At 42.3% G+C, this 26,374-nt stretch overlaps 1 protein-coding gene across 1 annotated transcript; it reads left to right on the top strand.

The window, feature by feature from the left end:
- Window positions 1-570: 570 nt before the first annotated feature.
- ralgapb (Ral GTPase activating protein non-catalytic subunit beta) lies at window positions 571-25,883 on the top strand (the record flags this gene model as incomplete). Its single annotated transcript, XM_079242880.1, has 30 exons — window positions 571-618; window positions 4,235-4,405; window positions 5,791-5,993; window positions 6,526-6,692; window positions 6,787-6,961; window positions 7,116-7,247; window positions 7,329-7,468; window positions 7,671-7,721; window positions 8,552-8,599; window positions 8,690-8,844; window positions 9,035-9,194; window positions 10,582-10,711; window positions 11,042-11,209; window positions 13,237-13,351; window positions 14,412-14,547; window positions 14,628-14,771; window positions 15,656-15,765; window positions 15,932-16,114; window positions 16,192-16,340; window positions 16,791-16,945; window positions 18,394-18,497; window positions 21,210-21,365; window positions 21,862-22,047; window positions 22,137-22,295; window positions 22,423-22,735; window positions 22,925-23,028; window positions 23,137-23,239; window positions 24,207-24,261; window positions 24,423-24,562; window positions 25,711-25,883. 30 exons carry the CDS (start codon window positions 571-573, stop codon window positions 25,881-25,883), a joined length of 4,233 nt encoding a protein of 1,410 aa, XP_079099006.1.
- Window positions 25,884-26,374: the final 491 nt, after the last annotated feature.

Genomic DNA, 26,374 nt, shown 5'->3' with positions numbered 1-26,374 from the left:
CTGACAAACCAGTTTTAAGGTTAGTTAAAGCAGAAAATAACTTTATGTACAACAAGCAGACAGACATCCTGATAGACATCAAACCAGGTTTTATGTTGTACTGCTGATGCGTTTAATGTCATCTGTTGTGATTGCTTGGTGGTTTTATTTTCCTCTTCTTTAATGTTGGTCGTGTATGTTCCTGCTCCAGCGGCAGGTTCCTGGGAGGCTCACCTGGAACTGTTCTGATTATCAGCAGAGATGGAAAAGTTTGCTTCAGAATCTGGTGGTCTTTCCCGTCAGGTTTCCACGACTCTTCCAGCTAAAAGCCGACTTGGAATATTGCAGGAACTGTGTCCAGGACCGGGTCCACGTAGAGATTCCATCTGGACATGACTTTTATCAGTACCAAAACTAAACTAAGTGAAGCGAGAGTTGCCACTGTCAATGAAAGCTATGCTGTGGGTCTCTGTGGGGTGTGTGGACCTTTAGTGCTTCAGTCCTGCTTCAGTTAGCAGGACTGCACGTACCTGTAACTCACCTGGTCAGCCTCTGTGTTTCACTCTGTTGACTGTAAACTCAGTGACCGCCATGCAGACACAGCTCAGGGAGAAAAAGTCACGCCTCCCCCAGCTTAAGGTCAGAGTTTTGACTTTCAGAGCAAATGATTTTTCCATTTTGTTGCTTGCAGTTCAGGCTGAGAGGACACAGAGCTCCGTGAAAAACCTGTGTAGGTATGATGCTTTTTATTCAGACACAGAATTAGGGTTTTATGGAAGTTATTGTGCAGCTCTTTCTGATTTTATATGTGGAAAGTGCAATAGAAATGTTACAGAAACTAGTTTATTTGAGGTTTTTTTTTCCCTGATGAGGATCACAGCTGTGGACCAAAATTCTTCCTCCATTTATCTTCTTGCCACTTATCTGGGATCGTGGTGTGGGGGCAGCAGCCCAAGCAGGGAAACCCAGGTTTCGCTGTACCCTAACCACTTCTTCCACCTTCTCTGGGAGGATCCCTAGGTGTTCCCAAGCCATACAAGAAACGCAGTCCTTCCAGCGTGTCCTGGGTCTTCCATGGGACTTCTCCTGAAAATTCACATTGAACTGAAACCTGAAGCAGGTGAGATTTTTTTCTTCAGTCTGATGTCTCTCAGAACATCAGCATGATCAGACTGAATGCCACTGGAACATAACAGGATCAGACTAAGGCTGTTTCTTAGCTGTTGAGATTGCTTGGTGGTTTTATGATTTCAGCTTGAAATCACCAGAAGTAACAGAATAATGTATGTCTAACCTTGGGCGAGCTGGCTTGAACCTTGAATTTCCCTTCGGGGATAAATAAAGTATCTTTGATTGATTTGATTGATAAAACTCCCTGTTTGTGATTCTACTTAACTCATTATGCATCTTCTTTGTGTACTTTTTATTTAACAGTTTTTGCGTTGTGTCTTCCTGTTCTTCTTCTTCTCTGGTTTGTTCTTTTCGTTGGTGTCATGTGAGCCAAATAGGTCAACACTGTCTCCACAATTTATGGTGGCACTGTTCCGTTTTTCTGCACCAAGTGATGGATAGCAAAGCCCCTTGAAAATGGACCAAATTACGCATGTAACTGACGCAGGAGATGACCAGAACTGGACAAAATCCGTCTGTGCTGAGCACAAATGGGTTTTTACCATGCTAGCATGGACTTAAGCAATTTGACTTGCAAACTCAAACTTCCAATGATAAAATGAGACAAATACAGTCATTCTGCATTTGGAATGATGCCAGACTTGCTGTCAAAGCTGTTGCCACACAAGAGCTTAAATTTGCAAAAATAAATTCACAAAATGTTTTAAATGAAACCGATCAGTGCTTGCAACTGCTGGTATGCTCTGCCTTAAAGCTGAGGCTGAAGTGACAAGATTAAAGCGGCAGCAAAAGCACAATACTGCGATTAAGAAAACAATAATTTAAAAATGTACCTAAAAATGATTAAAGCCAATATTACCTGAAAAAAACTAAAAAACAGAATGTTTTGAGTTTTCTGCTTTGCCATCTTTCTGTTTATGCCACATGATTTTCTGGGAAAGTAGGATGTACAAGTATGTACACACATACTCGGCCCATACTTGTCCTGGTGTGTACTTTGCATACTGTGGAACAATAAGTGGTCCTCCACTGATGACAACTCATCTGGACTCAAGGATAAAATACAGAGAAGTAAATATATTAAAAAACGACCAAAGCTTCATCTGAACCATAACGTGACCAGGCCGAGTGTCATCATTATGTATAAATAATCACACCAAGTGCAAGTAAGTAGCTGGTGTTTATTTAGTTAAAACCTTTCACAAATAAAATCTGTAGTGCTTCACAATTCAGAACTCTGTTTAGTGGCTGCTGTTGTAAAGTGCTTCTGTAAATCAAGTTTACTTGGCTTGGTTTGACAACTAAAAACACAAAAAAGATAAAAACACAAAAACACAGGCAATGGAATGATAATACAGTAGAATAATAATGATAAAGACATTTGGTTCACTTAAACCATTCTAACCATAACCTCAAACAGGTGTCTCGAGCTTTGACTTAAAACTGACTACACTGAGTTCAGAGTTCATGCTCTGTGTGTGTGTGTTTGTGTGTGTGTGCGTGCGAGTGAAAGACTGATTTTATTTTGGTGTCCCTCTACAACACAGAATAAAAATAAGTACATTGTGGTACGATAGAAACAACACAAACATGTGGAGGAAAAACCTCTGTAGTGGTTTGTGTACAAATGAGATCAGTGAGATAAGTGGGGGCTTGTCCATGCAAGTCTCAAACTGGATCCTGTAAAGTGCAGGAAGCTGTGGAGAGTTGACATGAGTGTCATAGTGGGTGTCATAGTGGGCAGCAGCATATTCGATGGACTTTGAATGGTGAAGAAAAGTTTTGTAAAGTGATTAAAATAAGGTGCTCAATGCAGAATGAAATGAAGATGTGAATAGGCATTTCCACATCAGCATAGGACTGAAGAGTTTGATGATATTACGGTATGCAAGATAAAGGATTTCGCCAGTGATTTTATATAAGAGGTAAATTATTGTTTTCCTTGTTTGGCCTTTTTCGCCACAGCGAGTCATCTGGTTCCAACAACCTATTTGCTCGGTTTTACTTTGGCACATGTTTTACATCAGATGTCTTCCCTGATGCAGACTTGGGACCGGCTGTCAGAGAAGACTTGGGTCCCCCTTGGGGCTGTAGCATAGGACTTGACTTGAACCGCCGACCTGCAAGTCACAGCTCTACCACCTGAGCCACTTCCACCCTGATAAGACGTTAATGACAGTAGTTAGTCAAATTTAGACCCCTAAGTTTCCAAGATTTGAGGCCCAAGATTCTGCTTTTGGTTCATCTACTGTGTTATCTGGAGTTATGATCAGGACTTAGGTTTTGTTGGAAGTTGTCAGCCATTCAGCATTTTATTGCACCCGTACAGTTCAGGTGTCTAGTGAGTTCAGATAGCTAATGTTTCTTGAAGGTGAAATGGAGTTGTGTATTGTCTGCATATAGATGATATGCTGTATTGAAAGTTGTATCAGATGACCTAGTGGCAGCATTCGTTCATCCATTATCCCAACCGCTTAATCCAATGAAGGGTCACGGGGAGCCTATCCCTATCCCAGCAGTCTTTGGGTGAAAGGCAGGGTACACCCCGGACAGCTTGCAAGTCCATCGCAGGGTCACACAGAGACAAACAATCACTTACACTCACTCCTTGAGGCAATTTAGAGTAACCAATTAACCTAACATGCATGTCTTTGGATGGTGGGAGGAAGCCGGAGTACCTGGAAAGAACCCACATGGGGTGATCATGCAAACCCCACACAGAAAGGTCACTGCACAAACTTTGCCAAGTATTGAACCAGCGACCTTCTTGCTGTGAGGCCACAGTGCTAAAAATCATTCCACCGTCACCCCCTAGTGGCAGCATGTAAAGAGTAAATAGAAGTGGCCCCAAGAGAGACGGCGAAACTCCGGTCCTTAACGTAAGGCATTAGTGTCATCGGAATGGTAATGAGATCAGGCCGAGTGTCATCGGAAAATTAATGCAATCAGAGCTTTCTGTGAACTAAAATAAAAGGAAAGCTGCTTCTTGTTCTAAAACCCTGACAGCCTGGTTGAAGTTCTGATGGTTTAAAGTTGATCTGTAGGAACCAAAGATCAGGAGTCAGATCTCCTTTAATCTTACTGACAAACAATCTCTCTAATTTGAGAACCGTCTTCACTCCAGGTGAGCTGTGACAGACCTGCCATGGACCCGTCACTGAGTGCTGGTCAGGTGAGCGTGCTCAGTTGTTTCCCGCCTTCTGTTGGTAGAGATGTCACTGTCGCTGTGGTAAAACCCTTGGGAGCAGCCCTGGGAAACCCCAATGCCTGGAGCCTGCTGCGCACAGACAGACAGGTGAGTGCTGCCTGTACAAAAACACAAACACGCTCAGGTGTTTATGTTTCTGTAGGAGAAGCAGAGAGCAGGTTTGTAGAGTTTTATGGGTGTGACAGGTTGTTGCTCTTGAGCTCCCCCTGCAGTTTATGGGATGTAACAGCAGTGTTGCAGAAACACAGCAGCCAAACAATTCTGGTTATTGTTAGAAAATCTGGTGATATTCGGTCTCAATGTTCCAGTATGCTGTATTTGTCCTGGTCTGGTCAAAGTAACTTAGAACATTTATATTGTTACTTACCTGTCCAGGACAAAAAGGGCTAACTGAGTGAAATTGTGACCCAGTTTAGATCTCACAGTACTCTCAATTTTGAAAATACAAAGCCTAAGTTCACCCAGGTTCTGACCCTTTCTTTATCCATGAGCTTCTTCACCGATGACTGTTGTGTTGTTATAAAACCTTAGTCCTATTTGGGTGAATGTTCCGCTTGCTGCCAACTGTCATTGTTCACTGGCTGTAGCCTTACAGGAAGGGAGGGCTGACGGCTCAGAAAAGACAGATGAATCGGCGATTCAGATGAACGTAACTGAGTCTGTAGTCCGACCAGCTGATAAACATGATTGTGTTATGATCCAGATGAAATAGCACCTCAAGTTCTTCACATGGCAAATTTTGAATTCCTTTCATCTAAAAATGACGAACTCCTATTATTACCTCTTTAACAACCTAAACTTCAGACTCACCACTGTAAACTTTGGCAACTCTTTTCGATGTCTTCAGAGCTTTGTGCTCTCAACATTATCTGTTCCATGCAATCGTCCAGAGTAGGAAAAAGGCTGATCAGTACTGTGCTACTTGAAGCTGAAAAGTCAATAAAACACCTTAAAACTGTGATACCTTGTGTCTTAATAATCTTGTAGAAAGACACATAAATGCAATAATTGACCCATTACTTTGTATTGATGGATGTTTTTTCAAATTGTTTTTATTCTGTCTGTCTTCAGAGTAACAATGTTTTTTAATTGACTATCGTGTAGGTTGTAATGGAACTTTTCTTCGCCAGGATTCCCTTAAAAAAAGAGGACTGTGACCTCAGTAATACTCAATAATACTGATCAGCTAAATAAAATATAAATAAATGAGAATCTGATCAGAAGTTGTTCCTTTCTTTAGTAAACATGACTAAACTGATTTAATAATCCATGTTTTGATGCTGGGGTATACTTTAATGCATTTATAGGATGTCACTGTCAATTAAACTAAAGGATTCCTTCAGAGACAAACCTGATTCTATAGATGTCTCTGGTCTCAGTCTTTTCTCTTTTCAGGACAGTTTAGCAAATCCACACACTTAGTTTTTGTTTTTTACATTGTTGATGATAATCTGAGGTCCCTTTATGTCCAGGTCAAATGGACGATGGAGGTCCTGTGTTATGGTCTCACTCTCCCATTGGACAGAGACACTGTCAAACTCTGTGTAGAGGTCTACACTGATTGGCTGATGGCTCTGGTCTCCCAGAGAGGTTGCACCCCTCCACCAATCAGCAGAGATCCCAATGTTTACGCCCAGAGGATCCTTCGAGACCTCTACATCCTGTTCCTGCCAAGGTAGACTATTTCACTTTATCTGAACCTCAGACCTGATCCCAGATCCTAAGCCTGATCTTAGACCTGAAGAAAGACCTAGTCACAGACCAGAACCCAATTACATCTTAATTCATCATCCCTGTCAAGGTGGAGGCCATGTAAATAGGTGGCGTTGGCTTGTCTGTCTGTCTGTTGACAACTCAGAAAGTTACAGACAGATTTCAATTAGATTTTTAAAATAATCTCAGAAATGGAATAAAGAATAAGTGATTAGATTTTGGGGACGATCTGGATCACTGCTTGGTGCCAGATTCTTTTTAAAGGATTCTTTTCAGTGGAGGGATGGGAATAATTTTGCCACTAGAGCTTCTAACTAAAAACAATGAAGACCGCAATCTATAAAAAAAAAACCCCAAAGCAAACAACAACAACGAAGACGCAAAACAAAAAACAAAAAGAAAAGTTACAAAGTTTTGGTGGATGTCTGCACTCTCAGAGTGCCTCTAGTATAATTTTCTATTCTTTTGTCTTGTTTAAATGTCCCCCTGTGCAGGTCAGACCAGGTGTGTCCGGTCCACCTATCTCTCTGTCAGCAGGTTTTATCTGCTGTTCGGTCTCTGGCGAGAGATAGTTCCACGATGACCAGAGACACCTGGGAGACACTTCTGCACTTCCTGCTACACATCAACCATGCCATCCTGGCTCTGCCCACTGCTGCAGGTATGACAGATGTCATCACCTGCTTGTCTCTCACCTGTCTGTTCTCCATCTACGTCTCGGCCTGCGCGTCACTGACCTGTGTCTCTCTCTTCAGGCGGTATATCGGACCAGTCACTGGAAGTCCTCCTGGAGGTGTGGCTGCTGTCATGCTCCAGGTGTTTCCCATCTCGCTCGCTGTGGCAGACGTGCAGACAGATGTTGAGCAGCTGGAGACACCAGCCAGTGGTTGTCCATCAGTGGAGTCGGGCCATCGCAGCGTTGACCTCCAGGTGTTTGTTTCTCCTCTCAGGTTTCATCCCTGAATTCTTTACCTGGATCATATTTAGATTCCCCCGTCTCATTTTCCTTTGTTTGTGTTGTTTTATTTGTGTTTATTGTGCGTTGTTCTTCTTTGTTTGTGTTTAAATCATGTTGTTCTCTCAGGCTTCTCCCTCTGACCTTCGGGCCGAGCTTCCCTCCTCTTTATGTTCTGGATGAAGATGCAGTTCTGGTCCCTGCAGACATGGAGGATGAGTGGATACCTCACACCTGGCTCAGGTTCCTGCACATGTTCAGGTATTTCTGTTCAGGTAACTGCTCCACCTTCAAGTACATGGTGTTACCTGTACAGCTGAGGAGTGTCCTGTGTACCTGCAGTAACCCGGTGGAGCTATGCCACTCTGCAGTTGGTCCATCAACCTCTTCCTCAGCGGAGGATGCGTTTAAAGACAATCAGCTACCAGACGTCTTCTTCAGAGCCATGATGGCTGTCAGTCAGCTGGTCGACGCTTTCCTCGGTATTCTGACCTCTCAGACTTCATACAAGTCTCTGCTTGAAGGCTAAGTTTTCAGCCACAGGAATGAATATTTATAATGAAGAATTGATCACTTTGTGTCAAACAGAAATTAGCTTTACGGGTTTTTTGTTCACTGAGAAGCAGAAAATAAATCAGACGGTATGAAAATAGCAAAGTGTTACCTGTACGTGTGTTCCTGCAGGTGTAACTGTGGAAAACAAAGAACCAAAGGAACAGCTTCTGAGAAACTCAGGTATGAACAAAACATCTTGACATTAATACGAAATATTGACCAGCCTTGTGATGGGCCGAGCAGTGAAGCACAGTCAGGTACAGGTTTAAAGTTCAAAAATAGGGTTTCTATTATGATCCAAAAAAGAAAAAGTTGTTTTAACATAAATTAATAAATCAGGCCTATAAAAGAGGTCAACTTAACAAAACTATAATAAAAGAATTTGTAACAGAAGTAACTCAAGCAACAAAATGAAACAAACTGACCTAACAAATGACACACAAGGGTAAACTTGTGGCTGATCAGCCCAAACAACACCAGACAAAGGGGATGACACACAAAAACCTAACTAAATGAACAAAAGAAAACCCTAAATTCCCCCTCCCGTTTCTGCCACTGGTTTGGTCCAATTAGCTGGCTCCATCCCGTGGCCACCTGCTGGTTCACAGCCAAGGAACTGGAGCCACTGAAACTCAAAGGAAAAAGAACTAAAATGAAATCATTACAACATAAACTAAAATGCGTGCTTTTTCAGAATAGTTGTGATGCTACATGAAACCAAAAATATTGTTCTGCAAATAAATCCTGGTTGATAAATAAAATTTATGTTATGTTTATGTAAAATTTATGTTGTTTCTCTGCGTTTCTGTAGGAGTCATGTCGAGGATGCCTTTCAGAGACCGACTACCTTCTATTGGTAAAACAGAATGATCTAGTCAATCTGATGAATAAGCTAATTTGTTGGAACCCGACAGAATCTGAACAGGTTCTGGATCAGCTGAGCTAAAATGTTAATTTTATTAATCAGGTCAGTGAAAATAAAGTTAAATTTTCTGATTTGTACTTTTCAGGTGTTTCCATGAGCAGAAGTCCTTTCAAAGATCGCCTCCCTGCGTATGGTAGGCCCCGCCTCCACCGCGCTTTAATTGGTGGTAATTCAGACTGCAGCGAAACAACACAGCAGTACACCTGATCCCATTTCTCTTCAGGGTTCTCCCGACCTCGCTCTGGCAGTGCCCCGCCCAATCCAGTGAACATTAGAAGCATGTCTGATACCCCTTCCTCAAAAACGTCCCCCCCTCTGCATAAAAAAGGACGCCTGAAAGCAGCAAACGTTTCTCCAGCAACTAAAAAGCCCTCCAAGGTACCAGATAGTGTTTTGTTTCTGCATGTTCCCTGCCTTTACCTGTCCAGGTAAACAGCTTTTTTTTTGGGGACTATTTTGTTAAAACTGTTTTTACCTGTCCAGGTACTTTTGTTAGAATATTATATGTATAATCTAACTTCCTGACCTCTGTCCTCTGTCCTGTTAAACATCATCTTCCCTTCATCAGTGGAAGACTTCCTCCCAACTTCCCCCCTCCCCTCCTTCTTTAGGCTCCTCCCCCCGACCTTCTCCCTCCGCTATCAGGTGTAACGTGGACTCCCTCTTACACTTGTTTGGCAGCTGGTTGTTTGATGCTGCTTTGATCAGCAAAGACTGCGATCAGTCCTGTAAGTGTAATTCAGACCACACAACAAAAGAACCACACTAAAAACAACAAAAACAACAGCAACAAAAACAAATAACTTGTGCAACAGCTTGAACTGGATCTCATCACAGCCAAAACAACATCAACCGTAACACCCATCAGAATCAGAACTTATAAACACAACATGAACATAACAGTAAGTACTGCACTTTAGCTAACACCTTTACATTTATAACCATTAACATGATCTTTTTTTTTCTTTTAACCAACAACATAAACTCTCAAGAGTCTTTGCAGCTCCATTCACCCAGAACAATATGATGTAATATGTTTTAACTCTTTGTAACCATCCGTTACTACTTGTTGCTCACTTGGGATGAAATATAATTAAATAAAATTCTATGTTATTGATCCACTGAGGTGAAATTACAAGAATAAAATAGTTTTTTGAAGTTAGGATCAACAACTTTTCTATGTCAACATCAGTTAATTAGTGACCGACCTCGTGGCCTTTTGAAGACAGCCGTGTAGTGGTACTCAGTAGGATTATTGACTCCTGGATGGACTTAGTCACTCCTCCTTAGCCTGGTTTTGTGTTTGTTAAACCAATAATCCAGGATAATTTGACAAGGCTGGTCAAGTTTGTTCATTGAGAGACAGAACAGTAATAGAGTCACCAGAGGTTCCATCAATCAGCAGCTTCCACACTGCAGAGCTTCATTTGGTCTGTCTGTCTTTTCTTACAAAAGTGCAAAGCTGTGGAAATCATTACCGACTGAAGTCCAGACCACATCCAACCTTAAAAACTTCACATAGGCTTAAGTCCTGGCTGAAAGCTAATCAAATTGTACCCATTTATAAATAGCACTGTATGTGTGTATGTGTGAATAAGGAATAGATTTTTATATTATGTTATAGGTGAGTTTTGTGTTGGTTTTGTAATGAATTACAGATTTTATATCGTGTGAATATGTGAGTCTGAGAGAGGTTTTGTAATGTATCATTGTGTTTTAATGTAGTGTAGAAAGGCCCCACCAGGGGACAAGAGTTGAGAATTAGCTTTGGCTAAAACCTGTGTTTGGCATCAGCTACAAATTCGTGTGGCTATGTACAGATGCAAGGTCACTGTCAAAAAAAAAATCTTATTCTGGATAATTTAAATCTGCTTTTGATAAACAGGCCCCTGGTTGATCAATAACTCGGTTCGGTGACACTCATAATGTCAGAACACATTTTAACAATGCTGTTCAGGCTGATTTGGTCCATGGTAGAACCGGGCAGAACCTATCAGAACCAGACCAAAACAGATCGGGACATGAATGCAACACTCAGGACGTTTAGCGTTTCTGTTGTACTATTACAGTGACACATTTATACATGTTCTCCATGTCAAATGATGTCATCAACAGGGAGACCGAAAGATGTCACTGTGATGTCAGACAGATGGGCAGCAGGTCGAGCCGAGGCCTACGGGACACTTTGCAGGATTTTCACCTGCAAGAAGACGGCAGAGAACATTCTGTCCATCTACCTATCCAGGTACATGTCTGTTCACATGTCCAGGTATTCCTTTGTCCACCTGTTTGGGTACCTGTCTGTCTACTTGTCCAGGTGCCTGCCTGTTTATAGCTCAAGGTGTCTGTCTGTCTACCCATCCAGGTACCTGTTTGTATACCTGTTCAGGTACCTGTCTGTCCCCTGGTTCAGGGATCAGTCTATCAACCTGCCAGGGGTTCTGCTTACTACTATCTGTTTGTCTGTGTGTCTTCCTGTTCGAGGACCTGTCTTTCTACCTGTCCAGGTAACTGACTGTCCAGCGGTCCTACTTCTGGACTATGCAATGATTGTCATCATGTTGTCCTCCACCAGGTTCTACTTGGTTCTTCTGCAGGGTCTCCAGGTATCGAAGGTGGCGTGCCCTCAAGTACTGGCGTCTGTCCTGCTGAACTCCACCTGTCTGTTCTGCTGTGATCTGAAAGGAGTCAACCTGCTGCTCCCCCCGTTCATCTCTGCTGTGGAACATGTGTTGTTGGACAGGTAAACGTTCTCCAAGAAGTTAACATGTCCTGGAAAAAAGATCTCTGCTCACATGAGATACAGCTCTCTAAGTCTCATCACTCCGGAAATTCTGTGCGTTTACATGGGAGTTTTAATTCCTGTTTAATTCCAAATAAAAGTTAATTCCGCTTTGAACCGATGAAAAATGACCATGTAAACACTTAATTCCTCATGCTAATTTTTATTCGGAATTAAATTTAATTCCAATGTAAGTGTCTGGTTTATTCGCATTTTAATTCTGATCTATTTAATTCCTCTGTCATGTAAACCTTAATTCCGCTCTAAGTTAATTCCGGTCGTTCTGAGCATGCTCGTTACCTTGTCCTGTCCCGATGACGCGCGTTGCTTTGCCTCCCGTGTTCGGTGGTCTATCTTTCTTCTCCTTCTCAGTTGCTGTAAAAAGTGAAGTAGTATGCTCGTGTTGAGCTGCTACTTAAAAATTATAATAAAAATAGCAGCGAAACTGGTACTTATTATGTAGTTTTTACAAGTTATGACTGAAAAGACGAGAAGCAGGGAGCGAACTTTGTTTATTTCTGGTGTACGTCATACGTCATCTGTCCAATCAGAACCCTTCCCAACCCGCCGCTCTAAAAAGGAATTAAGTGAGGACGTGTTTCATATAAACGCTCATTTGGAATTATTATCTTCATGTAAACTCCTAGGAGATTAAGTTAATTCTGAATTATTTAATTCCGAATTATTAATTCGGAACTAAAAAACACCATGTAACCGTACCCATTATCTCAAAAGTCTGAAGTGAGGGTGAGGTTAACCCTGAATCTACTATCTATTTATTTAACATATTCAGTCCACTCAAGAGGAACCAGTTGAGGTGGCTCAGGCATCTGGTCAGGATGCCTCCTGGACGCCTCCCTGGTGAGGTGTTCCAGGCACGTCCCTCTGGGAAGAGACCCCGGGGAAGACCCAGGACATGCTGGAAGGGATTATATCTATTGACTGGCCTGAAAATGCCTTGGGATCCCCCCCGCAGAGTTGGCAAATGTGGCTGGAGAGAGGGAAGTATGGGCTTTCCTTGCTTAGGCTGCTGCCCCCACGACCCGACCCCGGATAGCGGCAGAAGATGGATGGATGGATGGATGGATGGATGGATGGAGGCCACTCAAATAAAGACTAAGCTGCTGTTAAATCCCACCATATTAGTACGAACCAGTTGTCACCACTGTAGGTTCACTTGTTTAATAAAAAGATGGAAAAGGCTCCAGTTTTGTCCCCTCAGGGCTGCTGTAATAACATGATAGAAGGGCAGGAAGGTGATGCATGGCATCAGACATAAATGTTTAAAATGTAAAGTTTTGTCCTCAAGATTTTTTATTTTATATGATTTTGATTATAAAGAATGATACTATAACATCCATTCATTCATCCATCTATCCATCATTTTCCTCTTAGCTGAGGTAACGTTGCAAGGTTGACAGTTCTTCCAGTCAATCCATGGGGAATCCGAAAGTGGGACCAGGCCATCTAGACACCAGCCACCCTGTGTAGGGAACTAATTTCTGCTGCTTCTGTTCCTGATAACTTTCTTTATCTCGGTAACTAGAATACACATCACTGCAAACACAGCTCTAATTTACCTTTTGATTTCTCACTCCATTCTTCCTTCCCTTGTGAACAAGAGCTACACTCAAACTCCTCCACTAAGGGAAGGATATAATTCCTGACTCTGAGACGACACACCATCGGCTTCTGACTGAGGACCGTGGTTTCTGAATAGAGGTTCTGACTTTCATCCTAGCTGTGTCACATTCCTCTATAAACCGCTCCAGTGAGAGCTGGAGATCGCATCCTGATGAAGCCAACAGAACCACTTCATCTGCAAAAAGCAAAGACATGTACCTTAAAAAAAAAAACATAATTTCAAATGTTTCACTGGGTTTCAGTCAATAGAAGGGCCAGAATTTTCCACAGGTGAACTTTAGCAGCTGAGTGGCGACCCACCTGGTGACCACATGAATTATTCTCACTTTCTGTTTCTGTGACAGAGATCTAATAAGATTTAAAGGTTTGGCGAGTTCAGTGGATTTAAGAAGGGCCTCCATCTTCATCCTGATGTCCCTGCTGCCTCTCCACCTCCACTTTGGATCTGTCCAATCACAGGTAAACAAGCATCCACCTACAAATATGTACACACCTGTCTAGAGGCCTGTACTACAAAGCTATATTAACAAACCCAGGATGCCTCACCATTACCTGGGTTGACTTATCCAGACATTCAGGGTCTACAAAGCTGGCTATCAACTTGATATTTCAACTCAGGGTTTTCCTGTCAAGACCAGTGCACGCTCACATAAAAAAAGGTGGAGTTTGCAGCCTTTGACCAATTGTAAACAAGGAGAAACATAGCAGAACAGCTACCTTACTCCGGAGGAGCAGACCTTCAGAAATATTAAGAATTTAAACACATCATTCTGGCCAAAAGCAAAAACGTTAACACAACAGCCAGGAAAGACTGCTGGCAGAACTAGCTGACTCTGTTAATGCGTAAATTCGGCAGATTATATAATATTCACATAGCAAACAATAAATGGGCAGTAGTCTGATTACTTTGTAACAGCCCAGACATTTCAGACAGAACTTCCTCAGTTTTTTCTTCATATTCAGTTTTAGGTTTAACCACCTCCACCTGCATGTGAGCCCATTTTGTCTTGGAAAAGCTATTCGTACCCATGACCGCACAAGTAGCTAGTTGTATGATCCATAAACTCATGGTTCTGCAGTTTTGCCATGGTGACCATTATTATTACTCATATTATTTCAGATGCAACCTTTGTGGAGCTTAACGGACTAGTAACAAATCAAGACACTGACAATGGTTTATTTTTATTTCATCAAAAGGATGAGTCTATCCTTAATCCTTAAGTGCCTTTTTCAAGATCTGCACACCAATGTTCTATGAATGGGCAGAGCAATTTTCAAGAGAATTGATTGGTCAGCTGGTTTTATGCTTATTCATCTCTTATCCAAAACATAACCTGCTCCGGAGCAGGTATTTATTCAGCATAAGTTACCAAGGAGATATACTGTACCTCAATGAGAAGTGAACCATTATGGAAACCTGAAATTAACTCTGAACTTACCTTGATAAGAGAAATCCAGCTTGATAGTAGAGGTCTCAGATATAACTGGATCATAGTAACGTTCTACTGTGTACACTCAGGTCTCTTTGGATGGGAAGTTAAATGCTGACGATGTCATGGCAGCCAACTTCCGGTCTCTGAAACCACGCCTTGTCAGTCTTCTGATTGGCGCTTTGCAGACTGAGACTGACACTTGCAACACACAGCTTCTTCTGGGTCAGTGTCTGGTTCTGATTTCATGATTTAAACCGGCTCTGAGTTCTGTTTGAATAATATCTGATCTGGTGTTGACACAGCGGCCATGTTGAATCTGGTTCAGGAGACGGCAGGACGATGTCAACAGGTGAGTCCATTGACTCTGCTAACTTATTTCAAGTCAACACTTAAAATTGTCCCTTTCTTGACCAATAACAGCCCTCCATTAACCACTTTGAGGAGTGGTAAACTTTATTTCCACCAATGGATCCCAGACAGAACAGTATGGGTTGGGCTGCATCTTTTGTGCCAAAACATCTGATCTGATCCACCCTTTTCCTTGGTGGAGCTGGACACACTGTAATTCACTGACTGGTCAAAAGAAAGCGGCATGCCAAGAGGAAAAAACAAAAAACTTCTAGATATTTGCTATTTTTCTCCTTTGCTAATAAAGACCTTATGTCGCTATCACGACTTGCTGTTATGTAGCTGGTGCATCTATCCAGCTTATATATCACTACCAGGTAAGAGTACGGTTGTGCTGTGGAAATGCAACAGAAATCAGGATTAATCAAACCAAGCTGCAACTAACTGCCTCTCCCTGAGTTGGGCTCCTGAGTGGAAATTGGAGCTTCAGAATCACACGTCTTTATAATTAAATTACATCTGTTTTCAGGAAATTCATGTCCAGCATAGGGAGCCTGGTTGTAGCCAAAGAACCAGTGGACCCAGACGGACCAGACCACAAAGTAACTAATGTTTCATTGTTTTCTAACGAGCTGTTTAACTAGTAAGCTGAAAAGATGTTTAACTGGGTATGCTTGGGGCACCACAGGTGGAGTGAACGTCTGTTTTATTAACAATTTTCTTGGAAACTGAAATTAATCCATTTAAAACTTGACATTTTCTGTCATTCAGTGGATCACAAAGCATCCCGAAGACCAGCATTTCTTTTACTTAAATTATTATTATTAGTGATGAACGTGTTGGCTGGGAGGTAGAGACAGGCTAGAATGCTAACAAGTTGCATTCAATATCCTTTTAATTTGATTTTATTTGTGTGTGTGTGTGTGTGTGTGTGTGTGTGTTCTACCATGGTAAGTAGCTGTCCAACCAGATGAAATGGCAGTCCTGTGGGTTCACATGGCACGTTTACTGACTCAGCGCCTCACTTCTCAGTGGAGGAATGATTCAGCAGTTTGTCTGTCTGCGCTGGAAGCTCTGGGAGGACTGGCCAAGGTGCACACACACACACACACACACACACACACACGGATACAAACTAGATGTGAAACAGAAAGTTTTCCTCTGAGCAGAACAGATTTATATGTACACAGTTTCTATAAATGAAGCTTCACAAACCTTCAAACAGAACCAGAATTTGATTAGTGGTGTTGTCCTGCAGGTGGAGGTCCAGGTGGAGGAGTCGGAGAGGAGGCATTCGGTCAGTTCTATCTGTATGTACATCGTGTTTCAGTGCAGTCGTCCTCCTCCTCTACACTCTAGAGATCTACACTCCATCATCGTCGCTGCTTTCTCCTGTCTGAAGACCTGGTTGACTGAATACCCATCCCTGCTCAACAACCAGGTATTTAACCGGCGTCTGAAATAACAGGTGACAGATTACCAGGTAGCTCAACTCTGCTGCGCTTCATTTCTTGTCAGGAATGTTTATCAGAGGTTTTGGAAATCGTTGAATTGGGAATCTCCGGATGTAAGTCCAGGCAGGAAAAGGAAGTCAAGTGTAAAGATCAGAAGGATCTGAACCCAGCTTCTCTGAGGGTGAAGGAGGCGGCTGAAGCCACGCTGAGCTGGTGAGCAAATCAATCACATGAAGAGATTCAGTGACTCTGCAGCAACATTTAAACCATCAGCAGCTTTCACAGCTTCAACACTGTGTTGTTGTTGTTGTTGTTCAGACTTCTGCTGAAGGATTTTCCTTCCTTAAACAATGTTTTTCTTCCCACTGTTGTCCAGTGCCCCACACATATTCAGGCTGGAGGACTGGATTAAAGAGAAGATTTGTTGTTGTCCACTGTAGTCCAATTTCTTTCTTCTTTTTATATATATATTGGCTTAAATGAGCACAGTTATTATGTTGAATAATGTGGATTTGCTTTGTATATGAGTTGACTTGAATTAAATAAATCTGTGAATTGCCTGATGATGACTTTGTTAAGAACTGGACTAAATAGAGCTGAATTAAACTGATGTAGAGGTCTTCATGATGGGGTTCCAACTGTTTCTCTTTGTTTATGTACCAGTATTATGCAGGTTTCAGGAGTGTGCAAGCGCGTTGAAGCACCGCCAAATGATTATGCTCTGACCAACGGACACAATCTGAAAAGGTTTAGGTATTTTGTGGTGGGCAGTTCGGTGATCCTGGCCATGATGGATGTAGGACTGGGGCCTGAGCAGGGTAAGTTAAGACCCACTGGTCAGGAAAGCTTTTTCTGAAACCTGCTCTGCTTACATTAGTGTGGTGATGGTGTTGGTGTGTGAATGACTCCATCTTTTCGGAGGCCATCCAGGACATCAACAGCGACTGTTTCTTCTGTAAATATAACCAAAATGAATTTTTGTTTATCAATTTAACCACTTTTCTAGAGATTTTCAGGCAGAACCGCTGATATTTCATGATCTTATATATATATTTTTTTAACTCTGCAGTCTCAGTTTGTCTAAACATCCTGTAACACACCTCGGATTTAATCATGACAGAAAAACTTATAACAATCACGCTTTGTAAGTGTAACAGGTTGAGTGTCAAGTGAGCTCTTGGAACGCTGACAGTCCTGTAGTGCTGCTTCAGCACCAGACTGCTGCATCCAGACAAGTCTTTGATTCCTACAGACTGGAAACCAGCTCTGCAACAAGTGCACTCAATAAAATCCACAGCAATTTGTTAATGTGCATATTATTATTTCTTATTTTTAAAATTCAAATTGAACAACAAGTGATTTCTCTGGGGAGTTCAACCTATGTGTGTGTTTTTTTCCGAGCTCCCTCCTAGTCCAAACATTTGAGTCTCGAAATAAAAAAAAAACAAAACATGTGACCACGACTGCTCTCGACTTCCGTAGTAGAGATCTATGACATTAAACTTCTAGAAGGTATCTAGAGCTGAACACTTGTCTGAGGTGTGGAAATACTGACAGCTTCTCACGTCTTCCTGAACAAAATCTGTTGTTTTGGTTTGTTTCATCTCCACTTTGTTCATGACTAGAAACGTTATGTGCTTTAAATCCAACTACACGTTCTTCTGTTTGACCTTTTCCTTCTTCTTTTTGTTTTTATGCTGCACAGTAACTCGTATTTTTTCTTCAGCTTTTCTCAAGCACCAGCAAATCAGTGAGGTTATATTTAAAAACTTCAAAACTGTGAAAAACTCAGGTTTTAACAGCATTTCTTCTGAGTCATCACATCTTCAGTAATTTAACTTCCTATTTATAAAACACAAACAATCTGGACAGAAACACGCTGAACTGATGCAGATGATGCTGTCTGATGGTACTGAAGTAGGAACACCACAGAATTTTTAGTTGTTTCTCTAAAACATTTTTATCTTCCTGATCCCAGCTGCTGTTTTCACAGCTGCTCACCTTTCTGAAAGATTTAACCAGTTCTTAAAATCACATTTCATTTATTTACTCACAAATTGTCGTTCTGATGTTGAAATGTTGAATCTCAAACATTGTGCCACATTTGATGTACCTGCTAACAGACAGCTGACCATTCACCTTCATTTAGGCATCTGAGGTTCACCCAAGCAAATGTCATGTCCCTCTGCATACAGAGGGACATGACATTCTGCTCCACATAGACCCAACTGGTTCTGCCGATCGATGGTTCTGCTTGTGTATTCAGGAGAACATCCAGCCCTCACCGTGGTGATCAGGGGACCGTCAGGACGTCACACCTGGTCTCTGCAACTCCGCCTGCAGCCCAGAGAAGAACCAGCATCCACAAAGGTAAAAGCTTCATCACGTGGTCGGATCTTCACTGTGAAACCCCGTCCATCAGATTTCAGTTCTGGTGGGACAGTAGGATCCAGAACAAAAAACAGAAAGAAAAACCAAGAACTTCCTCATCTGAAGTCATTGTTAGACCAGCAATCCTCAGACTCATAAAGGTAGCCATCTTTGTTTTCAAACTATCTGTGGGTGGAATTTAAAACCTGCCATTCAGCATGATGGACATCCAGTTATATTTGGTTTTTTTTTACCAAATTTGAATGGTCCTTGTATCTACTATCATGACATGAAGCGCGCATTTCTCAAGATGTGTTCAACTAAAGCTCCGAAGTTAAACTGATCACAAGTGAGGTGTGTCGAATGTTTAACTACTTATTAAAACAAGCATCCACCAATCAGATGGAAAAACGCTGCTTGGCCTGAGCTTTCATTTCAGTCCCTTATTCAGATTGTTGTGTCAGAATTGAGTAGAAACAACATTAAAGCATGGATCCACCATATCTTGGCTCAACAGTTCAGGCATTTTCTGTGCTGCTTCCTTTTACGTGTGTTTCTGAGAATGTACATTATCATAATCTCTACCATCACCTTGTTGGCTGTTGTCTTATACTGCGGTCAAACGCTGAATTGGACTCAGACTTTTGCTCTCATGTCCAGTGGATGTGTTGGCTAACAGCAATATTGATGTAAGGGATGCATGAAAGTATGACGACAGTGAGGTTTTAAATGGATCTTCCTAATTATGTAAGTAAAAGGAACATAAATGGACCTGTAGGCAAACTTTCTCTCATTTCTTTTAGTATCGTTCAGGAATAGTACTTCAGGCTTCTTGGTGGATGCTCTAAAGCAGGGGTGTCCAAAGTCGGTCCTCGAGGGCCGCTGTCCTGCAGGTTTCCCATGTATTCCTGTTCCAACACATCTAGCTTCCACTAAATGGATCAAACAGCCAATGGCGTGCACAACTGATTAAGCTCTACTACTAATTAATTTGAATCAGGTGTGTCTGAGCAGGGATACATAGAAAACCTGCAGGATTCTGGCCCTTGAGGACCGGAGCTGGACACCTCTGCTCTAAAGCTTGTCTTTGGATGTTTTTGCCTTTTGTTCTGTTCGTAGGGCAGCTGCTTTTTTGGAGAAGCACAACCATGAGAAAATAACACAACAAAGACAGACTTCATGGATTTGCGGTATAATGAGGATAATATTTCATTCTCAGAGATTATATGAAACCGTATTTGTCCCAGCTTCTCATCTCAGCTTCAGATAAATGATGAAATAATTTTCTTTCACAAAGCACAGTTTAGAGGACTCTCTCCATGCAGTCATTACACATTTGTGCCTGTCTGATTTGGCATATTAAAAAAAACACAAGTAGCCTTCTTCCAGTCCTTTTAGCCAGATGGTGCATCACCGTTGTCTGGGGTTTTAATGGGATAAAAGGTTTTATAAGCATAATTAAATGCAGTTTAGTTGATTTTTAGTATCGAAGCCAGCTGTGAACTTGACACCACACAGCCTTAAAACAATCTGCACTGGAAGGTCCTCTTAGGTTTTGCCGATATCTGAAGGAAATGTTGATCAAAAAAGGGGGAAATAAAAAAAGACTAATCAAAGAAACAAAAACCCCACCTAAACTTGTTTTTGGTGGATTCAGATCAATACAGTGACAATGCACCCACAAGCCCAAAATTTACTTCTATTCTTAAAATTTGGTTTGCTGTTTTCCAGGATCATCTGCCCAACCTTTTATTCCACAGATTAATGGGGCACCAGGTGGTTTCAAGCATGTTGTCAGGAGGACACTGGCCCTCCCTGGACACCCCCCCCCCCCCCCCCCAGAACTATCCCTGGTTGCTAGTCAATACATGGATGGTTCTTTTGTAGTGGTGTGATTGTGCATCTTCTCTCTGGTGCAGACCAAAGATGTGAACTTTGGTTTGCTTGAAAACACGAGATCTTGGCTCACTTGCAAGTTATCCCTGGTGTTATTCTCCAAGGCTCATTTACGTCCCCTTTATGTTTCTAAACCTGTTTCAGACATCACTGCCCTCATAATTCCATGTATCCTTTACCTTGGCATGGTTGTTAAACAACGTAACAATGAGTTCAAAGTTCACCTCCAAGTTCCAATGTCAATTTTAGTCAACAGTAGTGGAGAAATCTGTGACCTGCCATTAAATACGCAGCAACTTAATCATCTATATTCCTATCACTGGTCACAGATCAGTTAAACTGATCCTCACTGCCACCACAGTTCCCAGTGATACTGCTACATATCCCCAAAAACCCTGAAAATTTGCCAAAATGTATCTGTACATGGGGCTGCACAGTGGGATGGTGGTTAGCACTGTGGCCTCACAGCAAGAAGGTCGCTGGTTTGATCCTGGGCTGGGGCGAGGCTTGGACAGTGGCCTTTCTGTGTGGAGTTTGCATGTTCTTCTTGTGTATGTGTGGGTTCTCTCCTCGGTACTCCGGCTTCCTCCCACCGTCCAAAGACATGCATTTTAGGTTAATTGGTTACTCTAAATTGCCCCTAGGAGTGAGTGTGAGTTGTTGTTTGTCTCTGTGTCCCCTGTGATGGACTGGTGAGCTGTCCAGGATGTACCCTGCCTTTCACCCAAAGACTGCTGGGATAGGCTCCAGCTTCCCCGCGACCCTTCCTTGGACTAAGCGGTTTGGATAATGAATGAATAATCCTGTTTGTTGCAGCCAACTCTGATCCTGGAGCAGCGAAGTGCAGCCCAGGAGGATGCTGGGAAAAAGTGTGCTGTCAAAGCTCAGCTGGGTGCTGAAAATACAGACAGAGTTTCCTCAGTCAGAGCGGATTTGAGTATTCCTGATCTGTGTGACACTGTTCCCGTGGAGGTAAGAACAGAAACAGAACCAGAACTAATTTTATTTCTTTACCTGCAGCTGGCTCCTCCCCTCAGGCCTGCTTCTCTAACCCATCATGGTCATATCAGAATTATTTTAAGGTAGATGTTATGGTAAAGATCAGGTGTTGTAGATTAGGTTCACAGACTGGAAGTAGAGACTCTAAACCAGGGGCATCAAACTCATTTTAGTTCAGGTGCCACAAACAACACATTTTGGTCTTCTAAAGGGTCAGATGAGGAAAATAACAGCTAAACAACCAATTAATAACCTATAAAAACGTTTTCCCTTTGAGTCCAAAGAAGTACAAGTACATTACCAAAATGTCTATATGGAATTTACTATCTTTTAGAAAATATTATGAACAGCCTGAAGTTAGGTTTCGGCATTATTTTGCCTCAGTTTATTATTTTCTATCAGTCTATCGATCTGTCTAACGTCTGATGGCAGCAGGTGTGGATCAGGTGTCAAACCATTTCTCTTTCAGTTGCAGCACCAGTTGGATCGTCTGCATGCAGCCTTAAAGAGGCAATGTCACATCGAGGCTCGAACGCAGGTCAACGTTCATTCAGTTGTCATGACAACCTGCAGGCCGCCACCTTCTGTCAGCCACTTTCAGGCTTCGAGACTCTTCCTGAGTCACATGGGTCTTCTGACACCTGAAAGTGTAAAGGTACCAGAAATGCAGAGACAGAACCTGATTAGCTTAAAAGCCTCTGTACGGACAGACTCACATGTCTGCCGTGTCATCGGACTCTGTAGGATCCAGGTCTCGGCGATGTTCCAGCTCAGCTTGTGCTTCTGGACTCTTCTCTTCCGGGTTTCTATGAGAATCTTAGAGGATTGGATCGGCTACCATCCAGAACCTGCGATTCTGCCTTTGTCTTCTACATGAGAGGAGGACAGAAGACGGCTGCTGAGGTTGTTCTCACCTGTCTGAGTTTGCCTTACCACTCCATCTCACCTGTCACAAGCTCTGTCTCACCATCTTTGTCACCTATCTGTCATACCTGTCTCTGTCTCACCTGTCCCTGCCATGACTCTGTAGATCCTGAAGAATGTTGAGCACTGCTGCAGCGTTCAGTCTCATTTCTTGGACTTCCTCTCGTCTCTCGGTTGGCCAGTGGATGTGCAACAACATCAGATGGGCGGTGACAATGCCAGCAGCTCAGGTATGTGTTCTGCTTCTGTGAAAGTGGGAGAGGTCAGCTGTTATCTGATTGGTTGTTTTCTGCTCCCAGAATTCCATACTGTTCTTGGTGACAGTGGAGGTGGTGTGTTTGATGGACGGAGGTTCGTTCTTATGTCCACTGATGCTCTGACAGAGATCACCTTCATCATCCCATCATCACAATCCTACAGTTAGTATCTAATGATGTCACAATGATATCACTGTGGTCGACCAATGAATATTCAGGATGTCCCTGTAGTGTAATAACCTTCTTCCATTTAGTGTGGATCAAAAAGTCTCATTCGATGTATTCATCCAACTGAGGATAGCTGGCAATATAAAGTAAGTTAGTCAGTTAATTACTTTTTCTTTTAAGCAGCTGCTTGGCTGAAAAGTGTAAATGAGGGGGAGCCAATGACCGAGTCACCAACCAATCTACAGAGTCAGTCTAAAGTGAGACCAGACTCTGCTCCCAAATCCACTGTAAGGACTTTGAAAACAACTCTTTTTTTTTTTTTTTTTTTTACCCGTTTCTCCTCGTCTGTCTGTCTGTGTCTCATTAGTGTGTGCCTCACTTGTTTTTCTGTCCAGAATAGTCCTGAGGAGGGAATCCGGTCTTCTTGCATACCGCCATCAGTTTTCAGCTCTGAGTCTAAACTTTTCATCGTGTGGGTCGAATATTTTGAGGACATTGGTAATGATTTTTAAATGTTAACATATCATAATTAACATATAACACATGTGTATGTTATAAGTGACACACATACACATATAAGTGTGTATGTGTGTCAAACTTGGGGAATCCAACTATCCATCCATCCATCCATCCATTTTCTGTTTCTTATCTAAAGTCGCTCTTCATGCCACTTCTTCAAGCTCTCCCGTGGGCATCCAGAGCCATTCCCAGGCCAGCAGAAAGACATAATTCCTTAGGATTTTCTGGGTCTTCCTGGAGAACTCCTCCTGATGGGATGTAACCTGAAAACCTTCCCAGGAAGGCATCCAGGAGGCATCCAAACCAGATGCCCAAACAGCCCCATCTGACTCCTCTGAATGTAGAGGAGCAACAGCTCTACTTGTAGACCTTCCTGGATGTTTGAGTTTCTCACACTAAGCTTCTCACCAAAGGAGAGCCCAGACACCCTGTGGAGGAAACTCATTTTTGGCCACTTGTATTTACGGCCTCGTTCTTACAGTAACTACCAAAAACGGGTTCTGGACCCTGAGTGATCATAGGTGAGAGTAGGAATGTTGATAACCAGGAAATTAAAAACTTTGCTTTTTGCCTCGGCTCATGTAGACCAACCTTTGGCAGTGGTCATATGGAATGAAATGGCACATACAACGGGATCTAGTACTTCATACTCCCCGTGTAGGTACCAGATATGTTTAACTGGTATGTTCTGGTTCTGTACCCTGAGTATCTGCACCCAGAGGGCTGCAATATGAACCCCAGAAGTTGGCTTGGCTCAGACATGATGGCTCCTGTAAGATGCCCTGTACAAGGCCTGCTTTGTATTCCACCTCACAGTCCATTCCAGCCTTTACTTTCTTTTCTTCAGACCCACTGGCTCTGTTTGTCTTTCAGATTCATTTTCAGACCAGCACTAACCAGGCGGTCTTTCTATTTATGTGGTGACAAATGTGCATTTGTGTTTCAGAAAGCTTCCCGCTATCTGAGCTGCTATCAAAGACAAGGATTCAACCAGAGTCCAGGTAAAATCCCTGAAACCAGGTAAACCCCTTCCAAAACCAGGTAAAACTCTCTAAAACCAGGCAAAACCTTTAGAAACCAGGCATGACCATTTGAAACTTGGTAAAACTCTCATCCATCAGGAATCCTCACCAACTCTGCTGTCAATCAATCTGTCTCTTAGTGGCTCAAATGTCCAGCTGATTTTTATCCACCCTTTGAAAACTGGACTCTTCAAGATCCGTTTCCATGGAAACGCCAGCAGCAAGCTTGGTTTGGTTGGCCCATTGGTGAATGGCAGTGTGGTCAGCAAGAGCTCTCTGGGTAAGATTTTACCTTCTGTTGTCTTGGTAGGTGGCTTTGTGTTTCTCTGTTCCCAACCGTGACTGAGGCTTGGTAACCAAGCTAATGTTAGCCAAGCCTTAGTAGCATCAGCCCAAACAAGCCTTCATAGCATTAGCCCATGAAACAGGAACGGATTTTGTTATTCATTTTGGGTCACTTACATCCACATGTCAGTGCTAGCCATCATCCCAGTAATTATTTAAACACCACCGAGAATTGACATAAAACCATTTAACTGAAGAGGGGTGGCCAGTGTAGTGGCCAGCTTTTTGTTCAGGGTGGCACCGGCCACCACTTGGGGGCGTCCTTGTCGTGACGTACCCCATAGGTTACTGAAGAGCTGAATTGAAGCTCGTTAGTGGTTCCTACCATCGCCATCTTGGCAGGGGCATGAGTGTCATCTCACTCGAAAAATAGAAATATGGGCAAAGAGGTGGAGCTGAGAGGGGGGCTGTGAGCGTGGGGTTGGATGATTGACATCTAGTTAACTCTGAGCTGCCTGTAGCTAAGAGCTAACCGAGCCAATCCGGAGCTAACAGGAGCTAACAAGCTAACAGAGGTAAGCGGACTGAAGCTAAGTCCCATTGTTAAGCGGCTAAAAACCGTGGTTGTTCTACATTCTTCTTACTTGAAGGAGGGGATTGGTTAACTGTCAATCAAAAGGACACACCTCTAAATATGCTGAATTTAGAAACTGAATTACTTTTAAACGGGGGAGTTCGAAAAAAATTAAGTTGTCATGAATGTAAACCTGACCTATTAAACTGAAAAGGGAGTTTTGTACCAGACTGTAAACATGTTTATTTCTGCTGTGAAGTTGGTCTTTTTAACATGGGAGTCTATGGAGATTTTCTCTGTCTTGGAGCCCCTAGTGGATGAGAGGGGAACTGCAGTTTTATGCACTTCCGCATAGGCTTTACTTTTTACCGCCGGAAGTTGCTCCTTGGTTAAAACATAGTTTATCCTCAGGAACATCACTGCTGCTACTTTCCCTATTTCCTTAACAAGACATGAGGTAAAGAACAAAACTGAAAAAACCACAATGTGGAAAAGAATAATATCAATCTGAAAACTATTAACACACAAACTTTATTGGGGCCTTTTTTTCCTTTGTTTTCTGTCTTCAGGTTTCTTGGTCAGAGAGATGGTAGTTAACTGTTGCCGTCGGCGACGACTGGAGAGTGACTCCAACCCTCCACCTCACATTAGAAGGAAACATATGATCAGTGACATCATTCTACGATACAGCAGTCAACACTCTGAACCAGCCTTCTACTCTGCCCTGTTCCACGACCTTTGACATGTTACCATGGTGACGCTGATGCAATGGATTTTCACAAAGAAAATCAGACTGCATAACTAAAACATACCATGATCATTTCCTGATCATAACTTCCCACTACAGACATGTACATGAAAACTATGAAAAATGTTTGCTGGGAGGGGAAAACAAACCTTTACTTCATAGCCAGAAAAAGAAAAACATGGAACCATCTGAAAATGACTCACAGAATGTGATTAATCACAGTAATGGAACAAAAACAATTTCCTTCCTTTCTTGTGTTACTATGTTACACAAGGTCAAGATAAAACACAATCTTCTCTGGCTGAATGACACATGTGGGACTTTATGAAAAAAGTGGATTAAGCATTAAAAAAGCTAACATATGGTCTTTAAAAGCGTTAGAAATAAAGTATTGAAGCAGCTAAACAAAGCAAAAGTTGTTTTTTTCCCTTGATCTGATCAAAAAATCCAAAAAGGAACAATAAAAAACATTAACAAGAGATTAA

The sequence above is a fragment of the Telmatherina bonti genome (genome assembly GCF_933228915.1).
Source record: "Telmatherina bonti genome assembly, chromosome: 6".
NCBI classification, from domain to species: Eukaryota; Metazoa; Chordata; class Actinopteri; order Atheriniformes; family Telmatherinidae; genus Telmatherina; species Telmatherina bonti.
This window is presented reverse-complemented; position numbering and strand designations above follow the sequence as displayed.